The sequence below is a fragment of the Acinonyx jubatus genome, chromosome E4 (assembly GCF_027475565.1).
Source record: "Acinonyx jubatus isolate Ajub_Pintada_27869175 chromosome E4, VMU_Ajub_asm_v1.0, whole genome shotgun sequence".
Classification (NCBI taxonomy): domain Eukaryota; kingdom Metazoa; phylum Chordata; class Mammalia; order Carnivora; family Felidae; genus Acinonyx; species Acinonyx jubatus.
In genome coordinates this window covers 1172121-1186736 of record NC_069395.1, presented here as the reverse complement: position 1 = coordinate 1186736, position 14616 = coordinate 1172121, and the positions used below count along the sequence as shown (strand labels likewise).

The following is a 14616-nucleotide window of genomic DNA, read 5'->3' as shown; positions in this document are numbered from 1 at the left end:
GGGATCTCGATCTCGCGTGAGCACATTCATCCCTGGGATGGGGTGGAGGGGCTTTGAAAAGAAGCCGGGGGTCCAGGGCCAGTTCCTAAGTGGAGCCAGACCCCCTCCTTTCTCAACAGTCTGGCTGTCTGCCCCCTCCATGACCCTCTTCCCATGTGAACGAGGAGGCGGGGGGCTCCAGAGGGTGGTGGAGAAGCCCTCAGTTGGCACCTAGGACTGAAGCCCCTGGCTGAGCACGAGGCTCGGTTTTTCCTGGAGTGGGGTGGAGGGGCCTTGGCCGTCGGGGGCCCGCGGAGAGTCAGCTGGAGCAAAGCAGACTTTCCCGGGACGCCTGCAAACAACTCAAGAGGGGCTCCTCCCTGGGCAGCCCATGGTGTCCCTAGGCTTTGTCACTGCGCTGCTACGCTCGTGGGGAGAGGGCAGAGGGCAGCGCACCCCGTGCTGTGGTGCTCCCCGCGGTCATGCCCTCGCGGTGACAGGTGAGCACAGACATTAGGCACACACATTCAGACCCCCAGAGGCGGAGAACTTAGACGCACAGAGACAGAGGATCCCCTGCGGTGTGCAACACACAGTGACTCACACCCAGACCCACATGCACCCTCTGACACACACACAGATCTCTGTGCTCTTCTCCCTTCTTCGCCCAGGAAGTAGGGGTTGAAGGGAAGGGTCTAGAATCCAGACCGAGGTGTCCACCCCTCATCTCTTCTCTTTCAGAGAACCGCGGACTGAGAGCGACCAGGAGAACCAGGTCTCAGATGAGGCTCTGAGATCCCTGGCCAACTCCTGGGCCCAGGTAGACAGGCATGATGCTCTTTCCTTCTTGAGACAGAGAGAGAGAGAGAGAGAGAGAGAGAGAGAGAATGAATGGGGATGGGGCAGAGAGAGAGGGAGACACAGAATCCGAAGCAGGTTCCAGGCTCTAAGCTGTCAGCACAGAGCCCGATGCAGGACTTGAACCCACAAGCTGTGAGATCATGACCTGAGCCGAATTCGGATGCTCAACCGACTGAGCCACCCAGGCGCCCCTCCTTCTTTCTTTCTTGAGCGAGGACACACAAGCACCCTTCATCTGCTTATCCTTGGCAGGACAGGGATCCTGACACAAGTCAGCCTCAGGTGCTGAGTTGGGGGGGGGGCAGTGCCACCCAGAATGGGCCCCATGCCCAGCTGGTGCCAGGCAAGAGCAGGCCCTGCCCTGTCTCAGCTTCCCTCCATCCCAGGAGATGTCCTCTCCTTTCTCAGGGGCCAGAAGTAAATTAGGCCCCTTGGGGTGGGAATGGGAGACTTTGCACACAGCTCTCTCCCCCCAGACTCTTCATCCCCAGGGAGATTTGTTTCACCCAAAGGATGCTAATCTGCCTGCTCCTGGTGCCACAGATCACAGGGATCCCACCCCCTCAAACTCCCAGCTCCGCAAAGGGAGGCTGTTCCCCGTAGGGCCCACAGTGGGCAGAGTGGTGGGTCATATGCATATGGACTGGGAGATTGCTGATTTGGTCTAGGAGTTTGGATTTCATTCTGGAAGCCTTAAATCGCTTTATGTAGGATCTGGGTCCCACTTACGGACTTGGACCCTTTTCCATAGGACCCAAATATTCCTGTTTAGACACTAGTACCCCCAGATCTATCCTCCAATAATGACTGAGCTCCTTCTCGTTAGAATCTGGAGCCCCTTCTCTAGAATTTAAGCAGCTCTATCAGGCTTTTAAGTTCTGAGACACCGTCTATAGGGCCTAGGCCTCTGTCCATGCGATCTGATGCTGTATCCAGATCTCTGTCCAGATGAACTGCTGGCTGATTTGAGCTTGTGTGTGAATGTGTGCGTGTGTGTGTTTTAAGTTTATTTATCGAGAGAGAGAGAGAAAGAGAGAGAGAGACATCAAGCAGGAGAAGAGCAGAGAGAGGGAGAGAGAGATCCCAAGCAGGCTTGTCAGTGTGGAGCCTGATGTGGGGCTCGATCCCATGAATTGTGAGACCATGGCCTGAGCTGAAACTGAGAGTTGGATGCTCAACTGAGCCACCTGGGTGACTGAGCCACCCAGGCACCCTTTGTGTGTTTTAGAATAAGCACCCTCAGGGGCACCTGGGTGGCTAGGTCGGTTAAGCATCCGACTTCGGTCCAGGTCATGATCTCATGGTCCGTGAGTTCAAGCCCCGCGTCGGGCTCTGTGCTGACAGCTCAGAGCCTGGAGCCTGCTTCAGATTCTGTGTCTCCCTCTCTCTCTCTGCCCCTCCCCCACTTGTGCTCTGTCTCTAGCTCCAAAAAATAAATAAATGTTAAAAAAAAATTTAAAAAAAAGATAAGCACCCTCTGTGGGGACGCAGTCCTTCAGGACTTAGATGTGCCCAGTCTTTAGGATACATCTCTTTGCAAGTAGTGTCTTTGTGCAAAAACGGGAGGGGGCCCGTGTGCTTCTCCATCTTGGGGAGGGAGTTTCATGTCAAAAGGTGATGTCACCCTTTACTAGACTCTTGGGTGACTCCTTTGTGCCATGCACGAACTGTACAACTGTGTGGCAGTCTTGACATGGGATTTGACCTCCAGCAGTGCTGCAGAGACCTGCCCGTCGGCCTCTGGTCACAGGGTCTTGGCTTCTCTAGGGATTGGGCCTCTTGCAGAAGATCAGGGCCACTGTCCCCATGCCTGGCACCGGATCTGAGCCTAGGCCTCTTTCTGTGGGTTCTAGGCCTCCATTTATATCTGTGACTCAGACCTTTCCTGACAGTGACCCACAGTAAGATGTAGATTTTACAGTACAGCACACACACACACACACAAGCACACGCACACACAAGCACACGCACACACATTCACATATAACCGGAACAATACGTTTCATGAGACAATACTTAGCCTTACTGCAGAGGATGCACTCTGGTATTTGTCTCCTGTTCTAATTTTAAATCTTTTTTAAAGAAAATAAAGGCCTGGTTGGGACCCCTCAAATTTATTCTTGATTTTGCCACCCCAAAGGGTCACAAGCTATAGTTTGAAACACTGGTGTCAAAGGCCTGGGCCCTGACGGGCACTTGGCTGTAGGGCAGCGACCTCTCTGGGGCTGGGGTTCCCTCCACGGGGCTGGTCCTCCCCCTAGGGCTTCAGCCCCCCTTCTCCTCACCTCCAGGCTCAGCCTGAATCTCCCTGGGCCCCTGAGTCTTGCTGGTACACCTATGGCCCCCGTGTTCTCCCCAGGGACACTGGATTCAGGCCCCGGGGAGCTCTCTGAATGTGGTGCCTCACTCCTGCCCCCGCTCCTGGGACCAGGGAAGCCGGGAGCAGAACAGGTCGGGGGCAGAGGGAGTACTCAGGTGGTGTGTGGCCCAAGGCGGCTCCCAGGACGCGGGGTGGCAACCACAGAGCTGAGCTGTGTTCAATAAATCATGGAGGCTAGGGGCTGGGGGAGGGGGAGACCAGCAGGGAAGGGGGGGCATAGATAAATAATTCATTAAACAAATAAACAAGGAGCCTGTGAGAGGGAGGACTGGGCACACGTGTGCGCAGGGGAGGCAGCCGGCGGCTCCAGACATGAAATATTCACGGGTTCCGCACCTTGCCCAGGGCCCGTGCGTGTGCCCAGTGCGGGAAGCCTAACACGGGAAGCTGGTGCCCCTGAGGAGGGCGCTGAAGGTACCTTCCTTCCGACTTTTCCAAGTATGTGTGTCGCCTGGCTACGCGGTGCCCAATGTCCTGCGCGGACGCGGAGCCCCCACGCACGCCTGTGGGCAGGGGACACGGCAACAGGGGGCTCTGCGGCGACGTCCGGGACATGAGACATGAGAGTACAGGGCTTGGAGGGCTGGTGGGGTGTAATGACCTCTGACTCTAGCCGCACCCCGGGCCCCTGTAATGAACCCGGCAAGCTGCATGGGGGCGGGGGGGGGGCCCTGGGGTGGTACACGGGGCTGTGGGTGAATCCCAAGTGTGCCTCGAGAAAAGCTGAGGTGCCCTGGCCTAGCAGTGAACAGGGCGGACTTGGGCATCTGCTGGCTCCCTCAGTGCAGCCTGACTCTTGATCTCAGTGTTTGAGGCTCAAGTCCCATGTTGGGGGAAGAGATCACTTAAAAATAACACCTTTGTTTTTTTGGGTTTTTTTTAATGTTTATTTATTTTTGAGACAGAGAAAGAGAGGCGGTGGGGGAGGGGGGAGGGTGGCAGAGAATCCCAAGCGGGATCCACACTGTTGGCAGAGAGCCTGACATGGGGCTCGAACCTACAAACCGATGTCATGACCTGAGCCGAAGTCGGATGCTCAACTGACTGAGCCACCCAGGCACCCCCCACCCCACCAAATCTTTTAAAAAAACAAACAAACAGGATGGGCTTGGGTTTGAATTCCAGTTCTACAGCTCATTGGCGACTCTAGTTACCTAACTTCTCTGGGACCACGTCTTCATCTGTAACGCAGGCAGAATAATGCCCTTCCTCAAGGAGCTGGTTCTCATGGGAATTAGGACCCACGTCTGGGAAGCACTCAGCACAGTGTTGAAGCCCTATGAGGTGCTTGACTCGTGGGGTCCTCATGGCTGTCATTTGTATTCATTTATTTTTAAGAATATTTTATTTTCAGGGGCGCCTGGGTGGCGCAGTCGGTTAAGCGTCCGACTTCAGCCAGGTCACGATCTCGCGGTCCGTGAGTTCGAGCCCCGCGTCAGGCTCTGGGCTGATGGCTCGGAGCCTGGAGCCTGTTTCTGATTCTGTGTCTCCCTCTGTCTCTGACCCTCCCCCGTTCATGCTCTGTCTCTCTCTGTCCCAAAAATAAATAAAAACGTTGAAAAAAAATATATAAATAAGAATATTTTATTTTCAATATTTTTAAATTTATTTATGTATTTATTAGAGAGCATGCGCGTGCCAGCAAGTGGAGGAGGGGCCGGGAGAGAGGGAGAGAGAGAATCCCACGCAGTCTCCGTGCTGTCAGCACAGAGCCCGACGTGGGGCTCCACGTCGAGAACTGTGAGATCATGACCTGAGCCAAAATCAAGAGTTGGACACCCAACCGACTGAGCCACCCAGGTGCCCCTAAAATGTTTTAAGTAATCTGCACATCCAACATGGGGCTCGAACTCATAACCCAGAGATCAAGAGTCATAGGCTCCACCTCCACTGACAGAGGCAGCCGGGTGCCCCTCATCACTCATCACCATTCGTATTAAGGCATTCTCTCCTGAGGTCTGCCCATGAGAGACTAGCCCCAGACTCCCTTTTCCGTTTGTTTTCCTGCTCTCCAAGCTTCTCTCAAAGCTGTTACAGTGGCAGAGCTGGCCCAGGGCTTGGGAAGTGGACCGGGGGGGGGGGGGGGGGCAGGAAACAATTAGATGGAATCGGGGGGAGGGGAAATTTCAGCCAAAAAACGGAAAGTCCCCATCCTTGGCAGTATAGAAGGAGGGGTCCTTGACCTTCTCAGGCCGCAAAGCCTCTTAACCCCTAAAACCTTCCCTCGATCCAGACTCTATTCTCTTTCCTGCCACCAAAATTAGCTTTCTAGCAGGTGGCTGCAAGGAGACAGAGGGGGTTGGGGTGGGGTCTCTGAGCGGCCTCACAGTGCCCCCTGCCCCACGACCCCGGCCTCATTGTCCGAACTCTAGCCCCCACCTTCTGCCTGGTGGTCGGGGGCATCCCTGGTGTGGATGGCTGTGCCTGGGCAAGAGCTGGGGAAGTGGTGCCCCAGGGTGGGTGGGGGGAACCCAGGCTGCAGAGCACCTCAGAGGGGCAGGGTGGGGTAGCAGGCCTCCTGGTAGGCTCCAGCATTCCCAGCCCTCTGGAGTCCCCTGGAAAACATCCGCTCCCTGCAGGAGAGAGCCAGCAGGCAGGTCTGAGCTGGCCTCTCCTCCACAGACAGAACAGGTTGGGGGAGGGGGCCCGAGGTCTCATGGGGAGTGGTGGTTGCAGCCTCTGTGTCTCCCCTGGGGAGTCGGGGACAGAGGGCACTACAGCTTGGGCACACCCCACCACAGCCGGGGCCCCAGCCCTTGGCCTCCCTTGGCCAGCCCGCCGCCAACTGGGGAGCCAAGCGTCTGGGCCCCCAAGTGTGAAGACGGTGTCTGCCCACCCCTTCCCAAAGAGCCAACGTTGGTTCCCTGCTTCCCCTCCCCTGGGCTGGGCAGGTTCGGGCTAATCTGCACGAGAGCTTCGCAGCAAACATTGATCTGTAATAAAACCACAGTGTGTGTTCAGGAGCAGGGATTCCAGACACAGAGAGGTCCAGACAGCACACTTACACACTCTCACACCTACGTACAGACGCAAACATGAGCCCCAGGAGGGCACAGGCTGAGCACGGACCCACTCGGACCCACCCACACACACACAGGCACACTGGGTTCTCCACATCCCCTCCCCGCTTAAACTTTGCCCTTCAAAGCCCAAGTCTTCTCTGAGAGCCCACTTTCCCGTAGCACTTCATTCGTGGCTCTGTAGTGGCATTTGCACTTGGCATTATAATTATTTGTTGGACAATGTGTCTTCCGGAGTAATCTGAAGAATCCTTCAGGGAAGGGATCTTGTCTTGTGCAAGTGCCTACCCCCAGCACGCAGCGTGCAGCCTGGTGTTTAGTTAGTAGAGTAGGGAAGGGGATTCGCAAGTCATTGCCGAGTTGATGCGCCGGGAAGAAATGCACCCAGCCACTGGGCCGGCCGTGTGTGGAGTCCCCAGCAGCACACAGCATAAGCAGTGCCCGCTGCGCATGCCTCTGGCCCGGACTTCTGGCCCCCGCCCCCTGGCCCCACTGCCTCCAGGCTTCCTCAAAGGGCCTCCTCTCCGCCCCTCGGTTTGGGGTGAGACCACGAATCTAAACTCCACCTGAGGGCTGGCAGGCAAGCTAAGGGTTAATGACACCTCATTAGCGTTTAATTGGAGGCAGGAAGCTGTCCTGGCACCAGACAGGTGGGCAGGCCCGCCCCTGGCTGCAAGCAGGCGGCCCTAGTCCCAGCACCCTGCTGGGCGTGTGGGTGACTTGGCCCCGGAGACCCCCGCCCAGCCCCGGGCACCTCCCCCACCATTTGCTTTGTCAGTTTAGTCGCTAGGCCGTAGGGACCAGCCCTCCCCATCTGTCAGCAGACGTCCAGGGGGAGAGGCGGACTTCTCTTTCCGCTCTTGCTAGGCTGCGCCCCCTCGCACCCGAGGGGACACCGCCGGCTGGGAGAGGGGTGGGGTGAGGAACTGGAGAAAGAGAGAGATTACGGAGCTGCTGAGGGATAAAGTCGGGATACAGACGCGCGACAGGGCTGGGATGTGGGGCTGTCTGCTCAATTTGACCTTAAATGAAGAGAATGCAAATGAGGTGCAGACGAGATGCAGAACAGGAGGTTCTCGGAATTAGCATTCCGAGCGGCGGCGGCTCTGCGCCCGCGACCCCAACGCCGTCGCCCGTACTCCCCCAGCCCCCAATCTGCCTGCCCGGGGCGAGGGGCACTGACCATTACTTTGAGTGAGAAAAAGATCTCTAGAACACAGCAGCTTGGTTGGGCCAGGGCTGCGGGACCTGAGGGGGTCTGGGCTCCACCCCGCCTCCCCGCCCCCAACCCAAACACCACCCAAGCTGCCTCTGGAGCTCCGGCAAAGACCACTCTCCGGGGTTACGGTCGGACGCACCGTCGGTTGCTATGGGGACCCCCACCCCACGTCCAGGCCTGAACCAATGGGCATCGGCGCTGATGACCTCATGCCCCAGGCCCCAGGATTCAATTGGCTACTTGGAAGCCAGGGTGCCCTTCTCCTACTGCGTCACCGCTGGGAATCCCCCGACGCCCCCAGCTGCAGTGGCCTGCCGGAAGAAGGGCGCTGGGAGCCCACGATTTGGTGAATGAACGAACAAGTAGAGGAAGGAAGGAATCACTGAAAGAGAAGAAAAAAAGAGAGGGGTCACACAGCCCAAAACTTGGGGATTTCGCTTCTGCGCCCCCAGAAAGCGTGGGGCAGGCCCCCGGGTCGCAGAGTCTCCCTCCCAGGCTCTGGCGATTCTTCGTGACGCAAAGAGGACCAGAGTCCCCCAACTGCTCGGGAGCGACCAGGGCGGGCCCAGCGAATCGAGGGCCCCACCCCGGGCCGTCTAGCGCCTCTGCGTTCAGGGGAGATCGGTGACGCCCCAAAACTCACAGGCCTGCCCAGCCTCCTGGAGCCGCGCCCCGGAACGCGCCTCGAGGCCTTCTCATGGGTCGGGCCCAGACCCGGAAGGCGGCCTCGCACCTTCAGCCCGTCTCCGCCCCGGGAGCCGGAGCCGACCGGGCCCTTGCTGTCGGGGGCACGCCCCGGGGCCGGGCCGGCTGTCCGCGCAGGGCCAGGTGTGGGGAAGGGGCCGTCTCACAAATGCCCGGCTGCCTGCCGAGGCGTCCGCACAGGCGCCCGTGGGGAGCCGGGCGGCCACCTGCCACCCGCACCCGCCTTCTCCCCGTCGGGGCCGCTGGCAGCGGGGCGAGACCCCCACGGTCCTCAAGGGGCGGGCAGGGGCTATTGAGCGGTCGCCCCCGCTCGCCCCGCTACAGCGTCTCGGGGGTGAGGAGGAGGGGGACGGCGGTGCCCTCGGTTTCCAGGGCGACGCACGGACACCCCCCCCCCCGCCCCCGTGACAGTGGAGACGCAGCTCGAACCCGGGACCAGAAGACCGGGCCGTGGGTCCTCCCCCAGCCCCTCGCGGTCTGGGCTGCGGGCGCGGACACACGGGTGCGCCGGCACCGGCAGACGGCGCGGGGGGGTGGGTATCTGCGAGGGGCCTCGAAGGGGGAACGGGGTCCGACTGGAGCCCGCGGTGCCGCCCCCCACCCCGTAGGCAGAGCAGGGCGATCAGCGAGGCGGACCCGGGTCCGACCGGGGTGTGGGGGGGGGGGCTTTGCGAGGTCAGACTTCGCCCCCCCCCCCCGCGCTCCCGCCCCCCGCGCGCTCACACGCCGGCTCTCGCTGCCGCAGCCGGGCGAGCTAATCGGCGCACCATCCACCTATCGATCGCTGGCTCGGTGCCACGCGGGCCGGCACGGTGCCAGCGGGGGCTGCGGGGCACCGGGGCGGGCGCGGAACGGCCGCGGGGGACCGGGCGCCCCTTCCCCTGGCTGCACCCGGGACACGTCCAGAAAGAGGGCTCTGGTCGGGTTTGGGCGGGGGGTTGGGGGGGATCATAGCCTGGCCTGCCAGAGGTGGGAGAGATGGCGTGGGGCTGAGAGCAGAGGGGGCCCTCCCTCCTCGGCCCCACCCCCTCCTCCTTATAAAAGCGAAGAACAAAGAAGCCGCTGGGGAAGGAGGCTTTGATCTGACCCCACCTTCGCAGTTCTAGGTCTGGTACCGCCCAGACTGCCCGTGGGGAGGGGGAAGGATGCCCAGCTCGCAGGACCCAGGCGCTCTGAAACTCGGGTGCGGTCTTTCTGGCAGCCCTTGCTTTTGCCCCGACACCCTGCTTGGTGCTCCCCGGGCTTGGGCAGTGCCTGGAGCAGGTGGGCTGTCAGGAGCAGCTGCCCCCTCCCCGCCCAGGAAGCCAGCTAGGGAGGTGGGAGTGGGCGCTGGGCTCTACAGCTGCTGCTGGCACCCACCCCACATCGCCCAGAGGGGTGCCCTCGGCCTGGAGCGGATGGCCAGGGCACAGCTGGCACTGAGGTCAGGCAGAGCCAAGCTGAGAGCAGAGGCCGCAGGGAGCCCCGGTGTCAGGGAAGGAGCCAGGGAAGGAGCCGGAGGGCGGTGGGTGGGGCAGAGCAACAAAAACGGGGGTGGTTTATTGAGGGTTTGGTCCAGACACTTATAAAAATACAAACTGGCATGATGTCCAGCCTCATGGCAAGTCTGTCTTCACAGAAGACAAGCGAGTGGCACCCCCCGCCAGGGTCGGGGTGGGGGGGATGCTGCCCCAGGGAAGTGGCCCCCAGGGTGCTGGGCACAGGCCTCAGCCTCTTCTTTGCCCTGGTCTGGCAATCCACCTGTCCCAGGGTCTTCGGTCTTGGCCCCCAACAGGCTCAAGGATTCCATCCCACCAAAATCCCAGTCCTTCTGGGGGGATGGGCAAAGAACATCAAAGCAGCGGAGGGAGACCCTGTGTTTGTCCTGCCTGGGCTCCGGGGGCGGGGGAGGGGCGCGGGGGGGGGGGGCAGGGCGGTGTGCAGCTCCCTGCAGCAACTCTTCAGCCTGTGATAAGGGGCCAGCCCCTGGAAGGTCACCTCGGACCCTCCGACCGCCCCCATCACTCTTCCATCGGTCTGGCTGGCTTGACGCTGGGGGCCCTCCTCCAGGGAGTCTTGGGAGGGCTGTCGCTCCTGGGGTGGCAGGAGGGGTCCGCTGGGCTCAGAGGATTCGCAGGAGACGCAAAATTGGGAGCAGTAGCAGCAAGAGACAGAGAGGGCTGGGAGCCCCTCCCCCTTGCCACCCAGAGGTGCCGCTCTCTCCAGGGCTTCCGACGGGATGGACCGACTCCGACTCTGCAGGGGGGTGGCACTGATGGGCTCTCCCTGCCAGCAGCCTCCTCCCTGCCCTCCCCCTAGGCTGTTCCCTCTCGTCCCAGTTCAGCCCAGGGCTTGGAGGATATTGCCCTGGAGATGCCGTCCCGTGGCCTGGCATAAAGGGGTACAGTTGGGGGCGCCTGGAGGGCTCAGCCGGTTGAGTGTCCGATCTGGCTCGGGTCACGATCTCACTGTTTGTGAGTCCGAGCCCCACGGCAGGCTCGCGGCTGTCAGCACAGAGCCTGCTCCGGATCCTCTGCCCCTCCCCCACTCACACTTTCTCAAACATAGACCTTAACAAATTGTTAAAAGGGGTACAGTGAAAGCTCCCACAGGGCAAAAGGCCCCACCCGGGCCCCTCAGGGTGTGATGTTCCCAGACTCTCCCCACTACTCCCCTCACTCCCAAGGGCCCAGAAGGGCTGCCCGCCCTGCCCCAACCTACTTACTGCTCTCCTTGCAGCAGACAAACACCTGGAGCTTCAGGCAGCGGCCAGAACCCTCCGGGGCCGGTACCGCTGCGTGGCGGGAAATCGGGAGGAAGGGGTTAGCACAGGCTAGTCCGCACGCCTCAGACCCTGCTTCAGACCCTTCCGATCGTCTTCTCCCAGGTCCCTGGAAAGCCTGCCCTTACCTTTGGGCCACATCCTGGTGCCAGACTCCCTGTGGCCCCATCACGTCCCCTTCCCCGGCTCCTCCTGCTCTCTCCTCCTCTTGGTAGACTCACCCTACATGACCCGCCACTCAGTCTTAGACTCAGGCCGCCTGCGCACCTCCACCCGCCCCCCACCCCAACCCCGGCCCCAGACACCATCGGTGTGCCTTCCTCACTCACAGATGTAGTAGTAGGTTTCTCCAGGCAAGAACTCGAAGCCAAGGGAGAAGGGTGTAAAGCGCTGAATCTTCTCTGAGAATCGAACAGGACCAAAGGGAGCGAAAGGGAGGGCGCACTCCCAGCGCTTGAAGGCGCCCGGGCCCTGGGCCTGGCAGGCCTCATAGCCCTGCCGGTCCACCATGTATAAAGCAAACGTCTCGGGGCCGTCCGGGGGCCCTGGCCCATCATAATGCGGGCAGAAGATGTCTAGGTAGTCGTTGAGGACCAGCTCCACCACCGCGTCTCCTCCGAGCAGCCTGCAGGCATAAGGCAGGTGTGGGCTGAAGGGGCAGGGCACAGGGCACCCGGGGCGTAAGGGCCCCGGAGAGACCCCTCCCCATGGCCCCCGCCAGCCTCTCCCCCACCCACTGGAGAGGGAGCGGCTCGGGAGGGTCTGCGCTTCCCAGCCTGACAACTCTAGAGAGACAGTCGAGAAATGGGGGACGTAACCACTACAGGTCTTGAGAGGTGAAGGGACCGCAGTGCCCACTAGCACGAGGCTCGCACACGAGAAGGCCACTCACCACGCCCTACGTTTTCAAGTTGGAGCTGCCGCCCAGCTCTGTGGCCCCAGTGCCCAACAGAGCGTCTGGCACAGCACCCTGTACTTGACAAATGCCAGGTCTGGGGCTGCTGCACAGCTGGGCACGGAGGGAGGGGTACGCAGCACAGTCATGGCCTCGGAGAGGGAGGCCCGGATCAGCATCCGCATCAACAGCAACAGAGAGAGAAAGACTGCTTTGCAGACCTTAGTCCAACACCGGAAAGATGCCACAGGACAAAAAAGAAAGGGGGAGTGGATGGGGGTACCTCCTTTTTGTTTTTCCAGGACAAGGAAATGTTGGACGTGGAGCAGAAGCCCTTCCAGATATTAACCAATCTTAGGCCTACTCAGGACTCCCTTCACCTCTTGGGAGCTGCCTGTGGGAGCCAGGACAGGCGGGAAGGGCTGTCACCCCCTTCCCCCTTCCCTGCCATACACACAGTCCAGCCTGACTCCCGAAAGGCCTCTCGCTATCCCTCAATGGGTGGTCTAAGGACCACCTGCATCTGGAGCTCTAATTAGAAATGCAGATTCCTGGGCTCAGCTCAGACCAACTAGAACACGAGCTGGGCCCTGGTTGGATTTGTTCCAGATCATCCCTAGTGCCTGGAAAAGTGTCCTGCCCAAACACTCAGTAAGTATTCGTAGATTGAATGAATGAGCCAGAAACCTCAGGGTTCGGGGCTAGGAACCTGAGTTTCTAACAAGTTCTTCAAGTGATTCAGAGGCACTGCTCTGGAACAGAGAGGGGGATTCGGAACTGGAGGACAATAGTTGTTATCACGTGGTGCTCCTATTGTAATGACCTATGGGAGGCTGCCCTCCCTGGGGGTCTTGGGGCTGGAAGAGGCCAGAGCTGAGGTCTTATCTCCCTACAGCCAGCATCCTAGCACACGCCCTGGCACACCGCACACTGTGTAACGCCTGTCGGTGAGTGAGCAAATGCACAGTCACAGATTGTCTCAAGTATCAGAAAGGCAAACAGATGGAGAAAGCAGAGAGAGGCACGGAGAGCTGGGGAAGAAGATGAAAACACTCGAAAATACCGAGGTTCAAAGGCTTGGGAGAAAGAAAGAATGATTTTTATCTGCACAGCCTGCACCTCGTTTGCACACGTGACCTCAGCCAGCCAGCCCGATTTCCCGGGGTACCAGGTGTTATGAGCCCATTTTACAGACCAGATAACTGAGGTCGGAGAGGTCAACCGACTCGCCCGAAGGTGATTCAGCTGGAAGGGCTGGGCCGGGACTGGACAGAATTAGAAGGGCGGATAGTGACGGAGATGAAAGCAGAGACAGCGAATGAGATCAGGAGACGGCGAGCGCCGGAGGGGAGGCCCAGCAAGCAGGAGCTTCAACCACGCTCTTTCGCGAGAGTAGAGCCCCCTCCCTCCCTCTCCAGACCGCGCGCCCCGGCTCGGGCAGGAGGGCGGGGGAATCAGCCGGAGAGAGGCCAGAAGCGAGGGGGCGGGGCTCGGAGCGCAGGCCGAGGCCCCCCCCAGCTCCCCGCTCTCCCAGGTCCCACCATCCGCCTGCGGAGCCGGGGTCCTCCGCCCGCCCCCCAACACGTGCGGGCGGGGGGGAGCCCGGGGCGCGCCTCGCCCCTCCCCTCCCCCTCCCCCGCCGGCTCAAACAAAGGAGCCCCGGCGCGCGGCCGGGCGCAGGCGGCGCCGCGCACGGAGCGAGAGTGGGGCGCGCGCCCGGCCCGGGAGCGCGCAGGCCCGGCCCGCCGCCGCCTGGGTTCGGCCCGGCTACCTGGGGTTACTGGAGTTCCAGTAGACGGCGTGGCGGAGGCCGGAGCCCCCTCGCAGCGGGGAGCTGAGGAGCGCGGCCCAGAGGACAGTCCGCAGCAGGGGCAGCAGCCGCATCGCCCCCGGGGTCCGCTCTGGTCTGGTCCGGCCGGTCCCGGCCCGCTTCGCTGCCGCGGCGAGAAAGGTACAAAGTGGAGGTGGGGGGGGGGGGCGGTGCGGGGCTGGGGGTGGGGTGCGGAGACTCGCGGGCCACGCCCCCGGGTAACTTTCCACCAATGGGGGCGCACCCCCGCCTCTCCGCTCAGAGCCAACTCCTGTTAACCCCCTGCGCGCCGAGGCGCACGCCGGGTTCACCCCGCTCCGACCCCAGCTGCGCCGCGTCGCGAGGGGGCGGGAGGGGCGACGTGGTCCGCTGCTGGGAGTCCGTTTTAGGGAGGTCGCGCCTATCATGTCTAAGTTAGTACCGGGTAGGAGGCCTTATTGCAATTTGGGGGGACTGAAATAGGAGCACGCGCCCTCTGGCCCCAAGAGGCCGGCGAGGGTCTCCAAAGCCCGTCCGCCTCTACCTGAGAATGTTGCCCATTTTTTAATGCCGGTCCAGGGATAGCGCGAGTGTCGGAAGGGACGGATCGCCTTCTGGGATTTCGCCCGCCCCCATTCCCCCTTACAGGGCCTTAGTGGTGAGCTCGTGCCCATCTCGGGCTTGGCGCTTGCCCCCTTCCGCCCCACACCTTCGTTCTGGGCTGGGGGCCCGCGCGGCCCCATTCCCGAAAACGAAATAATGAGGCCGGATTGCGCCCTATACAATGCACCTTTGTTCCCAAGCCCTCAGGTGGGGCGCGGGGGGGTGGGGGGTGGGGAGGAGGCAGGTGCACGGCCTTGGGATCGTGGGAGCCGCCGCCCCGCCCCGCCCCGGCTCCGGGGCTCTGACAACACCAGCCAGATCCACTTTTCCCAGCCACTGGTCAGGGGGTGGGGACGGCTTGGCCGCTTGGTTGATAGCCGCCTGTGGGGGCCGCGCAGATCTGG

General features: G+C 61.1%; 1 protein-coding gene across 5 annotated transcripts; it reads right to left on the bottom strand.

Moving 5' to 3' along the window:
* Positions 1 to 6772: 6772 nt before the first annotated feature.
* Positions 6773 to 14037, bottom strand: EFNA4 (ephrin A4). Of its 5 annotated transcripts, none has more exons than XM_053209064.1 (4): positions 13592 to 14037; positions 11255 to 11550; positions 10869 to 10937; positions 6773 to 7841 (listed from the first exon to the last, which is right to left on the bottom strand). In XM_053209064.1, the coding sequence occupies exons 1-4, from the start codon at positions 14035 to 14037 to the stop codon at positions 7723 to 7725; spliced, it is 930 nt and encodes a 309-aa protein (XP_053065039.1). In that variant the 3' UTR covers positions 6773 to 7722. The 5 variants fall into 5 exon arrangements, 4 of the variants coding, with proteins under 4 accessions (XP_053065039.1, XP_026904303.1, XP_026904304.1 ...); XM_027048502.2 differs by lacking the exon at positions 6773 to 7841 and adding an exon at positions 9670 to 10399 and having other exon boundaries at positions 10865 to 10937; XM_027048503.2 differs by lacking the exon at positions 6773 to 7841 and adding an exon at positions 9670 to 10399.
* Positions 14038 to 14616: the final 579 nt, after the last annotated feature.

Bases quoted from the DNA above. Each gene is read 5' to 3' on its own strand.
- EFNA4 (XM_027048502.2), bottom strand. From the start codon at position 14,037: ATGATAGGCGCGACCTCCCTAAAACGGACTCCCAGCAGCGGACCACGT. The intron at 11,551-13,591 runs GTAGCCGGGCCG...TTATGCCTGCAG, and splicing joins TGGAACTCCAGTAACCCCAG to GCTGCTCGGAGGAGACGCGG. The intron at 10,400-10,864 runs GTAGGTTGGGGC...ACCCCCCTGCAG, and splicing joins TGCTGCAAGGAGAGCAGTAA to AGTCGGAGTCGGTCCATCCC.